General features: G+C 52.0%; 1 protein-coding gene across 3 annotated transcripts in view; it reads left to right on the top strand.

Annotated features, from left to right (window-relative positions):
- The window catches only part of ADCY3 (adenylate cyclase 3), a 102789-nt gene that overhangs the window by 66842 nt on the left and 15399 nt on the right, over positions 1 to 20548 (top strand). For all 3 annotated transcript variants that reach the window (XM_037812693.1, XM_037812692.1, XM_037812694.1), the window contains 5 exons: positions 14171 to 14301; positions 14793 to 14904; positions 15059 to 15186; positions 16317 to 16475; positions 17202 to 17379. In XM_037812693.1, coding sequence (XP_037668621.1) covers positions 14171 to 14301; positions 14793 to 14904; positions 15059 to 15186; positions 16317 to 16475; positions 17202 to 17379 — 708 coding nt within the window. The remainder of the gene's footprint in view (positions 1 to 14170; positions 14302 to 14792; positions 14905 to 15058; positions 15187 to 16316; positions 16476 to 17201; positions 17380 to 20548) is intronic.

Below are 20548 nucleotides of genomic sequence, written 5' to 3'. Positions count from 1 at the left end.
GCTTAGAGAGAGAGAGAGAGAGAGTGCCACATCTGAGCAACAAAGAGGCACTCAGGGAGACTCTTAGGCACAATTATAAGCAGGGTTAGCCTCTCCTTGCAGCCATAAGCTTCACAGGGGCCAGCTCCAAGACAGAGGACTCAGCACATCAAGCCGTCAGTCCCCAGTGTTTGTGAGAACATCAGCGACAAGCCAGGTGAGGAAGTCCAACACCTCTGCATTGTTGGGAGTTTTTTGATTGCTGATTCAGTCTCTTTTCTTGTAATTGGTCTGTTGAAATCTTCTGTTTCTTCTTGAGTCAGTGAAGGTTGTTCATGTGTTTCTAGGAATTTGTCCATTTCATATAGGTTATCCAAAGTATTGGCGTTCATAGTATCCTTATATAATCCCGGTTATTTCTGTGGGGTTGGTAGTAATCTCTGCCTTTTTGCTTCTGATTTTAGTTATTTATGTTTTCTTTTCTTTGACAGTCTAGCTAAAGGTTTGTCAGTTTCACTAATCTTTTCAATGAACCAACTTTTGATTTGTTGGTTCTGTTGTTTTTTGTTTGTTTGTTTGTTTTTTATCTTCATTTTATTGAGATATATTCACATACCACACAGCATACAAAACAAATTGTACATTCGATTGTTCACAGTACCATTACATAGTTGTACATTCATCACTTAAATCAATCCCTGACACCTTCATTAGCACACACACAAAAATAACAAGAATAATAATTAAAGTGAAAAAGAGCAATTGAAGTAAAAAAGAACACTGGGTACCTTTGTCTGTTTGTTTGTTTGTTTCCTTCCCCTATTTTTCTACTCATCCATCCATAAACTAGACAAAGTGGAGTGTGGTCCTTATGGCTTTCCCAATCCCATTGTCACCCCTCATAGCTACATTTTTATACAATTGTCTTCAAGATTCATGGGTTCTGGGTTGTAGTTTGATAGTTTCAGGTATCCACCACCAGCTACCCCAATTCTTTAGAACCTAAAAAGGGTTATCTAAATTGTGCGTAAGAGTGCCCACCAGAGTGACCTCTCGGCTCTTCTTGGAATCTCTCTGCCACTGAAGCTTATTTCATTTCCTTTCACATCCCCCTTTTGGTCAAGAAGATGTTCTCCGTCCCACGCTGCCGGGTCTACATTCCTCCCCAGGAGTCATATTCCACGTTGCCATGGAGATTCACTCCCCTGGGTGTCTGATCCCACGTAGCGGGGAGGGCAGTGATTTCACCTTTCAAGTTGGCTTAGCCAGAGAGAGAGGGCCACATCTGAGCAACAAAGAGGCATTCGGGAGGAGGCTCTTAGGCACAACCATAGGGAGGCCTAGCCTCTCCTTTGCAGCAACCGTCTTCCCAAGGGTAAAACCTATGGTAGAGGGCTCAACCCATCAAATCACCAGTCCCCTGTGTCTGTGGTCATGTTAGGAACCATCGAGGTGGGGTAGGCGAATACCCCTGCATTCTCCACAGGCTCCTCAAGGGGGCACTACATATTTTTTTCCTTGGTTTTTTTTTTTTTTTTTTTTTTTTAACTCTTTTTTTCTTCTTTAAATCAACTGTATGAAAAAAAAATTAAAAAAAAGAAAAAAAAACATACAGTAAAAGAACATTTTAAAGAGACCATAACAAGGGAGTAAGAAAAAGACAACTAACCTAAGATAACTGCTTTACTTCCAACCTGTTCCTACTTTACCCCAAGAAAGTTACCTAATATAGCAACATTTCTGTGAACTTGTTCCTACTATATCCATCAGAAACTAACAGACCATAGTCATTCCTGGGCATCCCCAGAACGTTAAATAGCTTATCTGTTCTTCTTGGATTATTGTTCCCCCTTCCTTAATTGCTCTCTATTGCTAGTTCCCCTACATTCTACATTATAAACCAATCGTTTTACATTTTTCAAAGTTCACATTAGTGGTAGCATGTAATATTTCTCTTTCTGTGCCTGGCTTATTTCGCTCAGCATTATGTCTTCAAGGTTCATCCATGTTGTCATATGTTTCACGAGATCGTTCCTTCTTACTGCCGCGTAGTATTCCATCGTGTGTATGTACCACATTTTATTTATCCACTCATCTGTTGAAGGACATTTGGGTTGTTTCCATCTCTTGGCAATTGTGAATAATGCTGCTATGAACATTGGCGTGCAGGTATCTGTTCGTGTCACTGCTTTCCGATCTTCCGGGTATATACCGAGAAGTGCAATCGCTGGATCGAAGGGTAGCTCTATATCTAGTTTTCTAAGGAACTGCCAGACTGACTTCCAGAGTGGCTGAACCATTATAGAGTCCCACCAACAGTGAATAAGAGTTCCAATTTCTCCACATCCCCTCCAGCATTTGTAGTTTCCTGTTTGTTTAATGGCAGCCACTCTAATCGGTGTTAGATGGTATCTCATTGTGGTCTTAATTTGCATCTCTCTAATAGCTAGTGAAGCTGAACATTTTTTCATATGTTTCTTGGCCATTTCATTTATTTCCACTCTAGTCTTTTTTATTTCTTTCCTTCTGCTTGATTTGGGGTTAGTTTGCTCCTTTTTTTTTTTTTTTTGGGAGATCCTCCAGTTGTGAAATTAGGTCTCTGATTTGAGATCTTTCTTCTTTTTAAATGCAAACATTTACACTATAAATTTCCCTCTCAGCACTCCCTTTGCTGCATCCCATAAATTTTGGTATGCTGTATTTTCATTTTCATTTTCTTCAAGTTATTTCCTAATTTCCCTTTTGATTTATTCTTTAACCCATTGGTTGTTTAAGAGTACATTGTTTAATTCCCGCATATTGGTAAATTTTCCATTTCTCCATCTGTTGTTGATTTCTAGTCTGATTCTATTGTGGTCAGAGAAGATACATTGTATGATTTCAACATTTTAAAATTTATTGAGACCTGTTTTTTTTACTCTATCCTGGAGAGAGATCCATGTGCACTAGAGAAGAATGTGTCTTCTGTTGCTTTTGGGTGAAGTGTTCTATACGTGTTATGTCTATTTGGTTTATAGTACCATTCAAGTCCTCTATGTCCTTACTGATCTCTCTTGTAGATATTCTATCCATTATTGAAAATGGTGTATTGAAGTCTCCTACTATTAATGTAGAGCTGTCTATTTCTCCCTTCAAAACTGTCCATATATGCTTCATCTGTTTTGGGGCTCTACCATTAGGTGCATATATATTTATAATTGCTACATCTTTTTGAATGGATTAGGTGCATATATATTTATAATTGCTACATCTTTTAAAGAGTTTCTGACTTAAAGTCTACTTTATTTGCTGTTAGTATAGCTGTACCAGTTCTCTTTTGCTTACTACTTGCATGGTATATTTTTTCTGTCTTTTCACTTTGAACTTACTTATGTCTTTGAATTTAAGGTGAGTTTCTTGCAAACAGCATATATTTGGGTCATGCTTTTTTATCCATTCTGTCAATCTCTGCCATTTGACAAGAGAGTTTACCCCATTTACATTTAAAGTTACTATTGATAATGCACGACTTTCTTCTACCATTTTGCTATTTTGTCTTTGTAAGCCTATACCTTTTGGACCCTCAGTTGTTCCATTAAGGCCTAATTTCAAATTTATTTGATTTTTTCTTGTATTATCTTTTTGAGTCCCTTCTCATTTCTTTCTGAATATATTTTTCAAGTAGTTTCTTTGTGGTTACTTTGGGGTTAAAATTTAACATCCTAAATCTATAATAATCACATTTGATTTGATACCAACTTAACTTCACTAGCATGCACATGTACTATTCCTATACACCTCTGTCCCCCCACCTTTTTTGTACTTGTTAAAATTATATCTTTATACACTCCATGTCCAAAACCATTAGCTTATCATTACTTTTTATGCTTTTACAGTTTAGAGCCTGTAAGAAGTAAAAAAAATGGAGTTACATACCAAAGAATACAATACAATAGTACTGGCATTTATAATTACCCAAATGGTTATCTTTACTGGAGGTCTTTATTTCTTTATATCATGTTGCTCTACTAGCTAGTGTCCTTTCATTTCTGTCTGAAGAACTCCTTTCAGCATTGCTTGTAGGACAGGTCTCATGGTCACAACTGTCACAACTCCCTCAGCTTTGGTTTATCAAGGAATCTCTTAATCTCTCCCTCATTTTTGAAGGAAAGTCTTGCCAGATACAAACTTATTGGCTGGCAATTGTTTCTCTCAGCACTTTAAATATTTCATCCCACTGCCTTCTTGCCTCCATGGTTTCTGATGAGATATTGGAATTTAATCTGTTGGGTGTCTTTTGTACATAACATGTTGTTTTTCTCTTGCAGCTTTCAGAACTCTCTTGTCCGTGGCATTGGAAAGTTTGAGTACTATGTTTATGGGCATGGTTTTCTTTGAATTTATTCTGTTTGCAGTTTGTTGGGCTTCTTGATTGTGCATATTCATGTCACTTGTTAAATTTGGGAAGTTTTCTGCCATTATTTCTTTGAATATTCTCTCTACACCTTTCTGTCTTTTCCTTCTGCGACTCCCATGACGAGTACATTGGTAGCTCAGTGGTGTCCTGCAGGTCTCTTAGGCTCTGTTCACTTGTCTGTATCCTTTTTTCTTTTCCTCAACCTCAATTGTTTTGATTTTCTTGTCTTTAAGATCAGGGCTTCTTTCTTCTGTTGAAACCCTGTATGGACTTTTTAATTTCATGTATTGTGGTCTTCAACTCCAGTATTTCTGTTTGGTTCCAATTGAGAAACTCAATCTGCTGTTGAAACCCTGCAAGGAATTATTTTTCATTTCATTTATTGTGTTCTTCAATCTCAGTGTTTAGTTTGGTTCATTTTAAAAACTTTTCCCCCTTTATGGAGATTCTCATATTCATATTCATCATTTTCCTGGTAACATTAATTTTTTTTTCTTTGTGTCTTCTTTTTTTCTCTTTGATCATATTGAAGATCATTTTTCATACAAAGAAAAATGTTCAAAGTCTGGTTTTTTTGTATGTTCAAAGTCTGTTTTTTTATTCATGGTTTCTGTGTATTTATCTTGTTCCTCCATCATTTCCTGTTTCTTTGTTTGTCTTGTTATCTTTCGTTGCACACTGTACATTTTATATGTTAAAGTGTTGACTTTGGGATTTGGTCTCTGAGCTGTCTGCTCCTTAAGTTTGTATCCAGCTAGTGATAGGACAGAGATTTTCTTGAGTGGACGAGGAGCTAACAAAAACAAACAAACGAGCACAGAAAAACACCTTTCACTGTCTTTGCAAATTGGCTCTGTATTGGCCTGTGCTCTCCTTCAGAGCTGAGCCCTCCTGTCAAGAAGATCAGCCCAAGGTGAAAGTGAAGTGCAGGGTCCTCTATCTTTCCTGAGCCCGTGTCTTGTCCTGGGTTTGTGCTCACTTGTGGCTTTATGAATTCTCCCGTTTGCAGGAATTCTAATGCCCCCTCTACTCTCTGTGAAATAGGCTTCTCCCCCTCCCTGAGCTGGTGTTCTATTGTATTTCTTAAAGCAAATAATCCTTTGCCCCAGGCCGCTTTGACTTCTTTTCCTACACTGCTATAGCTGTCCTTGAGTGGCTTCTGCTTGTAAGGCAGGTCCTGGGAGGTAGAGCCAGAGTGGTTTCCTGGTTCAGTCTTTCAGGCTGCCACCTGACAGCTGACACCAACATTCAGGCACCCAGTATTTGCACGGAAGTGAGTGCTCCCTCGGGAACAGGGTCCGGGACCTGGCTCCACACTGCACAGGGTGGGGGTGGGGTGGTATAGGAGGGGCCAGTGAGGGGGTTATGCACATCTCCTCTTTTCTTGATTCAGACATTGCCAAATTTCTGCAACCTTTTAACTGTTGCTGGAATTTTGAGGAAAGTGGCTCCACCTGTTTTTGCTAATTGTTCAGAGTACCCTGTACCTGTACAGTACCCTGTAGTGTCTATTCCACCATCTTGGTCAATCAGAAGCCCCATTCCCTGTTATTTGGGAATGTGATTATCAGCAGTTCTCGGACTTTCTTAGAGAAATCTGAGAGAGTTCCTTGGAACTCTGCATCTTTGACAGTTTGAGTCTTTGACTTTCTTGAGGTGTGTTGCCATTTTCACCTGGAAGTGAACCTCACTGCTGTCCTGCCCATTGACTGAGGTTGAAGTAGTCTCCTTTCTTCTCCCACAAGTCATGGGATGAAGGTTTTGCCTCCTGGTTAGACTTGGTGTTGGTGGCTTCTTCCTGGGTGTCTCTGTGCAGCAGTGAACTCGATGGGGTTTGCAACTCAGTCTCTTCCCCACCCTCAGTGCCACGGCTGGCTCCTTTCCCTTCTGTCTCCTTTCCTTCAAGCCCTGTCTCCCCGGCTCATCTCAAGTGGCGCTGCTCAAACTTTAGCATAATTGCCAGTTGCCTGGGAGTCTTGTTGAAATGCGGATTCTGGGCTGGGGCTGGGGCTGAGGTCTCAGGGGTCTCAGGTGGTGCTGCGCCTGCTGCGGGTCCATGGACGACCACACTCAGGGCTGTGGGGACCTGAAGTCCTGCTGGATGGACGCAGGTGGCCCAGGAACTCCCTTAAGTCCAAATCCCTAAGTGACTCACCACAGGATTCTGCTCCTCCCGTGAGCAGTGTTGAGTGATTCCAAAGTTAAATTCCCCCACTTGATCCATGATTTTGAGCCAGGTGCCACTTCACAGTGTGCACCATGGCCCAGTCATTATAGGGGTGTGTGGGCAGGCACAGCCCCTCCTTTCGCACTCGGGCTCTCTGGGGCCTTCTCTTCTTCGTTACTCGAGCAGCAGTGGGGACCCCGTGTCAGGGATTTGGGGTGTCCCAGCATCTTGGTCTCCTGACATTTGGCTCTGTTGGTCACAGGTTCCATGGTCAGTCCTCAGTGTCTGCTCTGAGGTGCGTCTTGTGGCCCCTTCCTCCTTCCTTCAGCCCGTGAGGAGGGGGGTGGCTCCGGCAGCTTGAGCTACCTGCCCGGGAACAGTTAGGTACAGGGTTGTAGGGGAAGCTGGGTCCCTGCTCGAGTTCACCCCGAGTCCCCCCAGCAGCACCCTGCTCCTCTCTCAGTAATGACCCAGGGGTCCCAGCTGTAGAGCCCAGTTGGTGCCCAGGTGTGGTGCCATATGTACCCCAGAAAAATACATTCTTAAATCTAACCCATTCCTGTGGGTGTGAACCCATTTTAAGTAGGATATTTTGATTAGGCTACTTAAGGTGTGACCCACCTCATTCAGGATGGGACTTAATCCCATTACTAGAGATCTTTATAAATGGAATGAATATAGAGAGACGGAGAGGGAGAATGAGAATGAGGGGGGGGGCACAAAAGCAAAAAGCTGAAATCAGTGAAACCTGGAAGAGAAGGGAGAGACCAGCAGACGCCACCTTGTGCCTGGCCACGCGGCAGAGGAGCCGAGGATCACCAGCAGTGGGTCTTTGGGAAGAAAGCATCACCTTGATGATGCCTTGATTTGGACCTTTTCCCCGAGTCTAACCATAAGCAAATAAATTTCCTTGTGCAAGCTGAACCATTTCGTGGTATTGCTTTAAGCAGCCTAGAAAACTAAAATAGATTCTGGTACCGGGAGAGTGGGGAGCTGCTATTGCAAATACCAAAAATGTGGAAATGGCTTTGGAAGTGGGTAATGGGCGGAGGCTGGAAGACTCGCCAGGCCCTTGGCAGAGAAGCCTCGGTTTCTGTGAAGAAACTGTTAGTAGAAGTATGGACGCTGAAGCACTTCCCATGAGGCCTGAGACAGAAATGATGAATGTGTTATTGGAAACAGGAAGAAAGGTGATCCTTGTTTAAAAGTGACAGAGAACTTGGAAAAATTGAGTTCTGAAGTCGGATGGAAGGCAGAATTTGAGTGACAAGTTTGGATATTTAGCTGAGGAGATTTCCAAGCTAAGTGTGGAAAGTGTAGCCTGGTTTCTCCTTCCAGCTTATAGTGAAATGTGAGAGGAAAGTGGTAAGTTGAGAACTGAACTCTTAGGTACAATGAAACCAGAAATTCACAGTTTGGAAAATCCGGAGCTTCCAGAAAGCGAGTCCCCAGAGAATCGTGCTCCAGGTGAGGGTTTAACTGAACATGGAACCTGTCGGTCATTTCAGTGCAAGTCAGGATTCATAATGCAGTTACTCAGGAACGATCTGTGGAAAGTCCTCCTGTCGGACGGTTTGGACCCCTGTGTACTGCATGCAAAACCGACAAGCTTTTTGCAAGATCTGTACAAAGGAACCACTGCAAGCCTGGACTTAAATGACAGAAAAGAGACAGACTGAAGGAAAAATCACTTCAAAGGCAGAACCATGGAAACTGAGGTCTGGACCAAAGGCGTCTTCTCGGGCCAGGAGAGCGAGCCCACCCAGGTGTGTGGAGAGGGTGGACCTTCTGGGCCATTGCACAAGAACAGTCCGTCTGCCCCAGTCTTCAGAGAGGGCAGAGCACATTCCCTGGGATTGCAGAGAGGCTGGCTGCCACCCCAGTGCTTGAAGAGGGTGGAACCTTCACCCCAGTGTTTGGGGAGAGCCACTGCACAAGCACTTGGAAGGGTTGGGGCTGCCACTTTATCAGGCCCAGAGGACAAAACATAGATGATTCTCAGACCTTGAAATCTAATGGAGTGTGCCCTGCAGGGTTTCAGAATTGTTGGGGACCCATGACCCCTATTTCCCTTTTGATTGCTCTGTGTAGTAATGGGAATGTTTATCCTATATCTGTCCCTCCATTGTGTATTGGAAGTAAGTAATTTGTTCTCCAGGTTTCACAGGACCATGGATGGAGGGGAATTGTGCCCCAGGACACACTAGACCTGTTGCTGACTTTGATGAGACTTGGTACTGAGCATTGCATCTGAAATGATTTCAGGCTTTTGGGATATTCTGATGGAATGAATGAATGTATTTTGCAGGTAGAAAGAACATGTCTTTTGGAGGATCAGAGGGTGGAGTGTGGTGTTTTGAAGCTATGTGTACCCCAGAAAAACATGTTCTTAAATCTAACCCATTCCTGTGGGTGTGAACTCAATGTAAGAAGGACCTCTGGATGAGGCTGCTTCAATTAAGTTGTGACCCACCTCTACCAGGATGGTTTTAATCCTATTACTAGGATCCTTCATAAAAGGAATGAATACACAGAGAAGGAGGGCGGGAGGAGGGAGTGGGAAAGGGAGAGGAGGAGGAGAGAAAGCCATGGAAGCAAGAAGCTGAAATCAGTGAAATCTGGAAGAGAAGGAAGGGAGCAGCAGGGGCTGCCATGTGGCAGAGGAGCCGAGGATCACCGACAGCTGGTCTTCAGGAAGAGAGCGTCACCTTGATGATGGCTTGATTTGGACATTTTCCTGGACTCTAACCACAAGCAAATAAATTCCTAGTGTGTCAGCTGAACCATTTCATGCTTTAGAGCAGCCTAGGAAACAGAAACACCAGCGTTGGTGTGCTGCCAGGGCCACTGGGCTGAGGCCCCCACAGAGCTCTCCGCTGGGTCGTCTTCTGCAAGGAGGTCCCACCTCAGGGGTGGCTGGCCAGGTCTGACAAGGACTGGGGCCCCAGAACCTTCTGAAAGGCCCACCTCCCAGGAGGTTTGGGCTTCTAGGGCAGCATGTCAGGTCCTCACCAGATACAGTCTGGATGCTCCTTGGACTTCCACATTCATAGCAGAACAATGCCCAAAGCAGATGAGAGAGGGGGCAAATCTCACCCCGTCCAGGGTTCTGGTTCTAGGTCAGCCGCTAACTCTGCGGAACCTAGGACAAACCACTGGACCCCTCTGGGCCTCATCTGATCACCTGCAAAACGGAGGTACCTTTACACATCTGGGAACAGGCAGGGCAGGTGTGAGGTATGAAGGTTTTGGCGAGTTGGGGACAATTCTGACTCCCAGGTGGGTTGCTTGATTCATGGAACTGCGGAAGGAAGACAGCCCAGTGGTGGTTTTGTCTCCGGCCCCCTAGGAGGGTGCTGCTTTCCCCCATTTTGGCTCTCCTTCCTGCTTAGTACCTGGCTGTAAGTTTGTGTTCTGTTTATGTCCAAGCAGACTTGGAAGTTTGAAGCCAGCTCAGGTGCCTTGTGGTGATCTTCCCTTTATAAGAAAACCGTGGTAGTTACAGGCAAGCCAGGGTCAGGGTTAGCACCACAGCTGGAGACAACGGGACGTTTTGTGCTTATTTCCAGTTTAAGGAAAAAAAAAATGTGTGTGTGTGTGTGTGTGTGTGTGTGTGCGCGCGTGTATATATATATATGTATATATATTTAAAAAGATGTGACATAAGAACTATATAATAACTCTGAAAAGCCTTTGAAATTTTCTTGTAACTCCATCCCTCAAATCACCTTTTCTCTTCTGCCTTTATTGTATGTCGTGCACACAGGTAGCCCAGTGTCGCCCTCACACCCTACAATTCTGTGTCCTGCTCGTCTCCCTTTCCCGCTCGGGGCAACAGTTTTCGTCACAGTCATTTTTAAGGCAGGCCGCGTGCTCTTCTGTCCAGAGGATGGTCGTGGTTTAATTCGCCCCTCGTCGGCCGTCCACAGCTTCCAGTGTTCCCACAGGTGCGAGTCGTGCCTCGGCGAAACCCTTCTGCATCTGTAGCTCTTTACTTCTTTTGGGTTATTTCCTTTGGATAAATGCCCAGCGGGGCCATTCGTGGGTCAGAGGCTTGGGACATTGTTAGGACTCCTCAAACATAGAGCAGCTGCTATTTTTGGAATTGGGGCCCTGCCTCTGCAGGGAGCCGGAGCACGTCTGTCAGCTCCAGGCCCTGGTGCGCCCCCCCCACTCCCGCCCGCGGCCCCCGGGACCCACCGGGCAGGGCAGGTGCTCCCGGGTCCCGGGCTGAGCACGAGGGCTGGGTAGTGGGGTCTTTAACCTGGGCCCTGGGAATGGACTTCAGGGAGCCTTAGGTGTGTGTGTGTTCTTCTAGAAGACCCATCGCTAAACCACGCTCCTAAAGGGTGTCAGATTTACAAATAAGGTCAGCCCCGGTGGAGAGGCTCACTTGGGGGGCGGGGGTTGCGAGCGCCGGGCAGGGGCCTGGGCAGGCTGTGGGGGGGAGGGGAAGGGGCAGCCAGAGGGACGGAAGAGCCGGGAAGTGGGGCCAGGAGGAGGCAGGGGGCAGTGACAGGTGCACAGAAGAGGGGCAGGCGCGGGTGGCCAGGGAGTGGACCCTCCCTAGCCCAGAGGACGTTGAGACACCGCATGGAGGCCGAACCTAAGAGGGAGGCCTGTTTGGAGGCTGCTGCCCTGGCCCAGCCCCGGGGAGGGAGGCCGTTCCTTGGCTGCCCGCCCAGCTGCTGTCCTCCCTTCAGCCGCCGCCTCCCAGGCCCCCTTGCTGGCGAGTCCCCACCTGCCAGCTGCCTGCTTCTCCTCTTTCTCACCTGCAAGGCCCCGCTGGCCCTTCTTGTGGGCGCCCCCCTCCCCTTAGAGCCCGTTGCGTTACCGGAATGGCTGCAGCTGGCCTGTCTGCCACCTCAGGCTTCCCTAAACCACGCAAGGCAAATCAGCAGCCTTGGTTGGCAACCTCAGCTCCTCTCTTGCCATTTCTAAAATTGATATTTAATGTTTTCTGCTTTTGGAACTCATACTTGCTCTTGAAAAAAGTTGCAGGAACACATAAGGCAAGCAGTGAGAGTTCCCCACCATCCTGCCCCCCGAGAGACACCCATGGCCTCCAGGAGGCCCCTCCAGGGCTGGGCTGATCTTGCGCAGCTGCTGCACCTTTTCCTGCGCCGGCCGAGAGCCTGGGGCCCGGGCTGTGCCGGGAGGAGACAGCGTGGCCGCCCGGGAGGCTGCGGGAGCTTCCGGGAAATCAGGGCCATGGTCGTGGGCATGGACACCTCACGGGACTAGAGGGGCCTCTCAGGTGTCCACAGTTCAAGGGGGGCTCAGAAAGGCTTTTTCAAGGAACAGAAGCCTGGGGAAGGGTCTGAGAGGCCCGGGGGGCTCTGGGCGCCAGGGTGGCAGTGGGCAGGCTGGCGGGGAGACGGGACAGGGCTGTGCTCTCAAGAGTGGGCCCAGCACACTCCTCGCACACGTATGGCCTCGCTTTAGCACACTGCGTGTGCACATGGGTGTGTGAAGGGGGCAGCTGAGACATGTATGGAGGGTGGGGTCCTTCTTTGTGCCCTCCACCATCCCGCCTGGACTGAACAGAGCTCCTAAGGCCTGGCCCTGGCCCGGGGACCCAAGGTTTTCCTGCCGACCCAGCTGCTCCCCCTGGGCTGTCCCCGGGCTGCGGGGCCCCTCGCCTGGCTGGGGGGCTCCTGCACTCCTTTGCCTGGGCCGCGGCCCCGAGAGACCCGGCTGCTGCCTCCGGGCTCAGGTGCGTCGGCAGGTGCCCTGGGGTTACTTCGGTTCCTCCTTGCTGGGCTGCACCGAGGGGTCCTTAGCGCTGGAAGAGGCGTTGCCGGGGAAACGGAAGGGTGACAGGAACAGTGCCGGAAGCCGTGAGGGGCAGATGGAGACGCCTTGTTCTGAGGGTGTGGTTCACCTTTGCCCCAGGGAAAGGGACAGACAGCCGGCAGCACTCCCTGTGGCCCCCTGGGTGAGCCACTGGGGGCCCCAACAGCAGAAAGGGGGTACCCCTAGCAGAGTGGGCCTCTTCCAGAAGAGGTGAGGCTGCTCCCCTGGTTTACCAGGGATGGGCGGGGGGCCCAGTCGCCACACCCAACACCGGCCAGCGTCTTGGCCTCCGCAGAGGGGCAGCCGTGAGCCTCTGTGCCCCGACCCTCTGTCCCCGAGGGCAGCCGTGCCCTCCTACCTGGGCAGGTGTGTCTGGAGGGCAGGTGAGCCGGGCTCTCTCCTCTCGGGTCCACTGAGCACAGCAGCGAGTGGGGGCCGGGGCTCCTGGCAGGAGTGAGGGGCTGCTTCTTACCCAGCCTTGGCTTCTCTGTGGTCCCGGGACCCCAGGGCAGACCCAGGTCCTGGGGACCGAGACGCCACACAGTTTTCCGGCCCCCTGACCCCAAAGAACTCCTGTGGCCCTGCACAGCGGACACGGCTCTTCGACCCCCTGAGCCTCTGCCTCTGTCCATCCTCCGGCAGCTGACCCCATGCAGCGCTCAGGCCTGGTCACCTGGGGCGGCGCCCCCCTTGGGGTCCTGTACAGCCGTTGCTTGGCCATGCCACTGCCCTTTCAGCTCAGCCCAGGGCCGCTCGCACCCTCCAGCCCCCACTTCCTCTGCTGCCTTGTTGCTTTCTTTCTGGTAACCACAGTTCTGCCCCAGGGCCTTGGAGAGTGTCCTGCAAACCCCCATGTGAGGTTCTGCTTCCAGTGCCTGCCCCGGCCCACGAGGCCTCTCCTGACCTAAAGCAGGGCTCGGCGAGCCTTTTCTGTAAGGGGCCTGGGGTTAAATACTTCAGACTCTGCAGGCCACGCAGTCTCTGTCACCACCACTGAGCTCTGGCCTTGTGGCGCGAATGCAGCCACGGGCAACTGTGAACGCACGGGCGAGGCTGGGCGCCAGGAAAGCCTGATCGGTGACACAGGCCGTGGCCAGTCTTCCCTGGGCTGGATGGTGCCTTGCTCTCTAGCTGAACTGCTTCCGCTTCCACCCATGGAAATCTTTGCTGGCCCTGGACCTGGCTCCTCTTGTCACTGTGGCTCCGTCCGATGGGCCCGCTCGGCTCCAGCTGCCCTCCGAGTCCTCCGTGGCTGCCCCTCCCGGACTGATGTTGGTGTCCGTCCCTTCTCTAGTCCTCTGCTCTGGCTGCCTCACCCGTGGCACTTCCCTCAGTGGTCTGCAGTGCACTTACCTGCCTGCCCCCTGGGACCCCGCACCCTCTCAGGGTGGAAACCCTCTCACGGGCTTTTCTGTCTCTGGCACCTCGTGTGGTCATTTGTGGGCAGGAGTCTGACTTTCCCGTGTGGTTGCCCCGTGCGGGGCGGGTGCAGTGGGGGAGACACAGGCCATGGGGCACTTGCTCCCCCAGCCCCCTGAGGAGCTCGCAGTGCAGGAGCCGGGGGTAGAGCCTCTGGGGTGCTGAGAACCCTGAGGCATGAGCCCAGCCTTCGTTTCTTCACAGGATTTCTGACTCCCGTCAGGGCTCGGAAGGTGCTGGCACCACCCCAGGGCCTCCCAGTGCAGAGGCTGCCGGTCCTGGGCCTCTGGCCGCTTCCCCGGTGGGCCTGGGCCGTGCTTCCTGGCCAGCACCCACCACCAAGGTCAGGGTGTGTCCTCCAAATCCCTCCCCGCCAGACGCTGCCCTCCCCACTCACCTGCTCCCTTCCGCAGGAGAACCTCATGCTCTCCATCCTGCCCAAGCACGTGGCGGACGAGATGCTGAAGGACATGAAGAAAGACGAGAGCCAGAAGGACCAGCAGCAGTTCAACACCATGTACATGTACCGGCATGAGAACGTCAGGTGTGCCCGGGGGTCAGGCTCCGGGGTCTCCGAGCGCCGTGGGGTCCGTGCATTCTTCCCAGGGCCTGGAAGCACGACCGTCCCCTCCGTGCGAGCCTCAGCTCCTTCACCGGCCCCTCACCGCCCACGGCAGAAGCTGTAGCACAGGCAGTGTGGGAGGCAGAGTGGTGCTTTGGGCCTCCTGCTCCAAGTCCATCACCTTCTGAACGCCTCTGTTTCTGGAGGAAAACCCAGAGCAGGGAACGGGCTTCTGTGTGGTCACCAGCCACTCGACCCCTGCTTCTAAAGCCCGTGCTCCTTCCAGGAAGGAGGTGGTGGACTGGGCAGGGGGAGGGAGGGGGCAGGGCAGCGCGGGGTGGTCCCGGGTCCCTGAGGGAGCTGTGTGGAGGGGAAGGCCCGGGAGGAGCTGCGCTGTCGGCTCGGGGCTCGCCTGTGGCGTCCCACTCTGCCCGCCGGGGGCCTCACCTGCCGTGCCCGTCTCTCCCTGGCAGCATCCTGTTTGCGGACATCGTGGGCTTCACCCAGCTGTCTTCTACCTGCAGTGCCCAGGAGCTCGTGAAGCTGCTCAACGAGCTCTTCGCCCGCTTCGACAAGCTGGCGGCGGTGAGTACCCCCACGCGCACCGGCTCTCAGGGTGGGGGCACCCCGGTGGCCCGTGACGGGCCCTCCCTGGCTGCCGTCGTTTCCCCCCACCCGTCCTCTCCTCCATGCCGGGCTCGGGGGCTCGGAGACCACAGGCCTCACCCTCCTCTTCCAGAAATACCACCAGCTGCGGATCAAGATCCTGGGCGACTGCTACTACTGCATCTGCGGGCTGCCCGACTACCGCGAGGACCACGCCGTCTGCTCCATCCTCATGGGGCTCGCCATGGTCGAGGCCATCTCGTGAGTGGGGTCCCGGGGTCTCCCGGGGCTCGCGGTCCCGACATGGGAGCGTGGGAGCTGCAGGCTGCCCGTGTGGGGCTGCCAGGCGGCCGGACGTCCCAGGGCCCCTGTGGGGGTACTTCCGAGGTGGGCGAGGCCCCGGCTCGGGCAGCGGGTACGCAGCTGACCTTCCCCCGCTGCGGGGAGCGTCAGGGCTCCTCCTCCAGCGTCTTTCTGGTGGCGGCCCCGGTGGGAAGTGCCTCACCCCGCCTCACGCTGCCTGGAGGCCGGGATATTTTTTTCCTCCAATGTCTTCCCATCTCCTTCTCTTGCCTTTTCCTCACCGCGACCCCCAAGGCAGGTTCATTCGGGCTGCCGTTCCCGTGCTCAGGTTAGAGTCAAAGGACAGTGAGGGTCCTGGGACGTGTGACGAGGGTGGCAGAGGTGGGACTGGAGCCGCTCTCCGCTCCCGGCCCAGGATCCTGCCCTGACTCCCGTGAGCTGAGGACGTTCTGCTCTGTGTTCCTCGTGCTCCTCCCCGATGTTGTCACTGTGCTGGCTGGGCCTGGGCCCCCGGAAGGGAGGAGGGTCCTCTTGGCAATGGACCCTGGGAGAAAGCAGGCACCCAGGCAGAAGGGAAGCTCCTCACCTGGGACGGGGCAGTCGGGCGCTGAGGCACTGGTTGCGCGTTTTAGCGTCTGTCAGTCACCCGCCCCTGGGATGTCTGCGTGGAAGGAAACAGAAGCTGCCTTTACCCCAGAGGGCGGCAGTTCAGGTTTAGAAACTTCAGCCTCACTCCACTCCCCACCCAGCAAGTTTCTGAATTTCCTGTTTGTTCCTTCCTGGAGCTCTCAGGCTGTTGTGTTCACCTGTGTCCATGGCCCCGTGAGACGGGGGCTGCCCGAGTGACAGGGAGTGACCACAGGGAGAACTGGAGGTCTCGGGGAGCCCCCGCTCTGCTCACTGACCTCTCCCAGAGAGCCTGGCCTTGGGTTGCCGTCTGCCCACAGCCTGGCCGGGCCCGGCCTGCTCCAGCCTCGGCCGATGGCTGTGGGCCCGACTGGCAGGCACCCCTCACCCCGAAACTCCTCCCGCCCCGTGGCCCCGCGCAGGGCCCTGCCCTGACCCTCCCTTCCACGTGCCCCCGGCAGGTACGTGCGGGAGAAGACGAAGACCGGGGTGGACATGCGCGTGGGGGTGCACACGGGCACCGTGCTGGGCGGCGTCCTGGGTCAGAAGCGCTGGCAGTACGATGTGTGGTCCACCGACGTCACCGTGGCCAACAAGATGGAGGCTGGCGGCATCCCTGGGTGAGCGCCTCCCGGGGCAGGCGGGAGGGCAGGGCTGGGGCGGCGAGAGGGGCTTCCACACGGGAGCGGCGTTCCGACCTCCTGCCCCGCAGAGCCCGCTCCCCGCCCGTGGGCCTGTCATCTGTCCCCGCTTCCCTGATGCCGGGGACCAGCTCTGCTGAGGCCAGGGCCACAGCCGCCTCTGTCCCGAGGCTGATGGGACTAGTGACAGGCATGGCGTGTGGCTCCAAGAGCACGTGCACTTCTTAGCTGCTCCCTCACAGGAGACACAAGTGGGTCCAGCGAGCAGGCCCTGCCCTGGGGGCGCAGGGGCTGAGGGGCAGCTCTGCAGGGCCCCGAGAGTGAGCCCGGCCTGGGCTGACGTTGACGCCAGTGAAACCTTTTCCACTGGGGACAGGAGCCCCTGCAGAGGCAGTTAGGGTTCTGACCCTCAGGGGCCTCCTCCGAGAAGGGGTTTATTCCCCCTCAGAGCAGGAGCTGCAGCGAGACTCACACACGGTGGGTCGTCCCTTACGACTGTAGAGTTCCGAGCGGAACTTACATTCCGCGTCTCATCTGATACTCTCATCGGCCCTGTGAGGGAGACATTTTCTGTTTTGTGATCTCATGCTGCGGTAGGGAGGTGCGGTGGTGTGTTCCCCACAGCAGGTAGTGGCGGCACTGTCCGGTCTGGGCTGGGTGCAGGCCACCCCTGCAGCCCTCGCTGAGGCCCCCACTGCCCCCCAGGCGTGTGCACATCTCCCAAAGCACCCTGGACTGCCTGAGAGGAGAGTTTGACGTGGAGCCGGGCTATGGGGGCAGCCGCTGTGATTACCTGGAAGAGAAGGGCATCGAAACCTACCTTGTCATTGCATCCAGGCCCGAGGTGAAGAAAACAGCCACCCAGAACGGCCTCAATGGCTTGGTGAGTCCTTCAAGTCCCCTTGATTCAGGGGGTGGAGAAGAGGTTAACACGAGAGAGCTTGTGGGAGAGCTGGTGGGACTTGGAGAGGCAAGGGGCAGGGTGGTGTAAACAGTGGTTGAGTGCCCTGCAGCGGGTCCTTCTGTGAGAGAGGGAGCTGGTTTCAGGGGGAGTGGGTGAGTGTGAATTCTCAGAGGGCTGAAATTAAGGGACTGTAGCACGTCCCAAGACAACGCCCAGACGTCTGAGTGGCTCCCAGGGGTGGCTGGGTTGGAGGTGGGTGATGTCGGCATCGGGAGACCGTGCACAGAGGCGTGGGGGCCGCGTGCCCGAGGCGAGGACTCAGATGCACCTTCGCAGGAGGAGAACCAAGGCAGGGAAGGTTTCGTGAGTGGGAAAGGAAGAAGGAACGGGACAGAAAAAAACAAGCCCTGCCGTGGGGCCGCCCGCCGGCCCGGCCGTGTTGCAGGGTTTCCCGGCATGTCTGCCGACCTCGATGCACGTGCAGCTTCCTCAGGTCTCAGTGCCAACCATGAGCCTCCTGACGGCCCGTCGGGCACTGCAGGAGCTGACCCTTTACCATCCTCGCTGATCAGGACGTTGTTTCCCTGCCCTGGGATCCATCACTTACACACCCTTCCTTCTTCTGGTCATGAGTCCATCTAACGAGACTTAAAAATGAAGGCGTTGGTGGCTCTCTTGGACGGCTTGTCATGCGGGACAGGTCCACTAATTACGGCTAAAGCAAAGCCCAGAGTGGTGGGGCTGAGGAAGCTGGGGCCGGAGAGGCGACTTCTTATAGAGGTTTGTTTTTTTTTTTCCTGATAAAATTTTAAATGAAGCTAGCCTTTTATTCCCCAAATCTGTGTGATGACCAGCAAATCAAACACACAAATGGAAGATTCATCCGTTCAGCAGACCTAATGATCACTGTTTATTCAGTACTTCTCTGCCTCCATTAGTTAACCTAACCCTCGTGACAGCCTGTGAGATGGGCTATAGTTAAATCTGCTTTTCAGAGGGGTAAACTGAGGCCTGGTTGAATTTGAAACCAAAGCCTATGCTCCTAACCTGGCAGCCTCCCTGACATCTGTGGGTCCCTTCTGTGTGCAGAAAGCTGAGCTGACTTGGTGCTGGAAGGAATACAAGTTGTCTGTGACATGATCTCTACCCTTGAGTTATTGAAAGTTGCTAGGTGCTAAATGTTAAAGAACAGCGCAAGGTTTCTGTACTATATGCAAAGTCTGAGCTACAGTAAGCGCTCTTCAGGAAACCAGACATGTAGGAAGCTGCCTTTCAGAGAAGGAGGAAATTTCCAGAAGGAAAGTAAAGCCCCATGAAGTAAGACTTGATCTGGCCACATATGCTGGGAAAGTCACGAGTGGCATGGGTCGTTTGTATTTTCATGTGTTCTGGATGCCAACCTTCAATGTATTCACCAGAACAAAATAAAAATTAATTTTTATGCCATTCTATAAAAGTTGACAGTAATTTAAGAAGTCAACTACCTTTTGAGTGAAAGGAAACTTATTATTTACTGGTATGTAAAATTTTTAGTAAATTCAAAAATGCTATTAAAAATTACCCACAAATTTGGTTTTCCTAGGGACCACCTTGGCGTCACAGCACGGCAAATATGTTTCCATCCCGACACCACTCTCTCTTGTATTTTATGTTGTTTACATACTCTGTGTAATAGCCCTGTGCACAGTCATTCATCTGAGGCTGGAATTGTTCTGAGCTTGACCCACACGTAAGGATTATCGATGAGGGAACGGAGGAAGGGAGGAAGCTATCTGTGAAGTTACTGTGCCTGAGCCATTATTAAATTTTCAAATTAACAAAAAATTGTGTTTTTTTGAGTGTACTGACAAATCACTGCAAGCCTGAGCAGATAAGCTCTGGGAGGGAACGGAGCCGCTGTGCTCACCGCTGTGGCTGTCCCCTAGGGTGCCACCCGACACGGAACGGGAGCACTGTCGAGGGGTGTTCACATACACGGCATTCTTTTTTCTTCTTAAACGCTTCACCAAAGAAGTCGACACCATTTCTAATGGAAACACGGGCGTTATTTTCTTTTCAGACTTCTTTCACTGACAATTTCTTAGGGCCCCTTCCTGAAAAAGGTACATCTCTAGAAGAGGAAATGCCAGGTTGAAGGCCATTTGGACTTGACACACGCTGTGTACTCACTGTCTGCTGCCCTTGCCGAGCCCTGGTGGCGTCACCTGTAGCTGTCAGTTGGGAAGGTGGAGCTGTGATGTGTCATTTGTTTAATCAGTAGTGAGGCCAGCACTTTCCAGGTGGTGAATTTCTTCTGTGAACTGCAAGTTCACGCCTAACCCCTGACCTTGGTATTTCCCTGATTCTTGATGCTCTTGGTTTATCAGATCTTAACCGTCCATCACGTGATTCATCTCACGTTTATCAGGCACCCACCGCCTGTGCTCCTTGCTGCTTCGTTAGTTCTCATCTCTCTCAGCACTTAAAAGCTTAGCTGCTGTCTGTTGTGCAGTTGTCCTAACTACGGGGCCGGGCAACCACCGTCAGCCCCCGTGTGCGCAAGTAACCAGCTCAGCACTCAGGACGAACTTGCAATTGTTTACAAAAGCCCCAATCCAAGACGGGCTGTGATCAAGCCATGAAAACAGGCCCTAAGCTCCAGCTGGAAGAGTTGAAACGCGCACACTATGAGGAAGGAGGAAAGGAAGGGATGAGTTATTATACGGAAGTGACAGGGTTTCAGAAATCTCTTCCCATGGATTAGCTGAGAACAGCAACAGGGAGGACAGTTGGTGGAGAATTAGCACAATGAGTCCCTCCGGACTGTTCAGAAGCTTGTGAGATGTTTCTCTGATGCCTTTGTGGAGGGCCCTGGGACGCCTTCCTCCTTCTGTACCAAGCTCGTGGCTTCTCTCACCTGCACTCACCAGGCTCAGCATTTGTGATCTCCCAGGTTCAGACCTCCCGCCCCAGCAGCTCCCTGCACTCAACTCGCAGCACCTGGATGTCTCCATCTGGATAGGCTGTAGGCCTCTCTGATGCACTTGCCCGAAGCCGGCCTCGGAAACCTGCCCTTCCCGCAGTCATCTCAGTTACTGGCCACTCCACCCCGTCACCCTTGCCTCCTCCCTTTGCAATCTGCGTGCAAGTTCTGTTGGCTCTACCTGCA

This window comes from Choloepus didactylus, chromosome 20, assembly GCF_015220235.1.
Source record: "Choloepus didactylus isolate mChoDid1 chromosome 20, mChoDid1.pri, whole genome shotgun sequence".
NCBI lineage: Eukaryota > Metazoa > Chordata > Mammalia > Pilosa > Megalonychidae > Choloepus > Choloepus didactylus.
The sequence above is the reverse complement of the archived record's forward strand: the minus strand, read 5'-3'. Positions and strand labels throughout refer to the sequence as shown.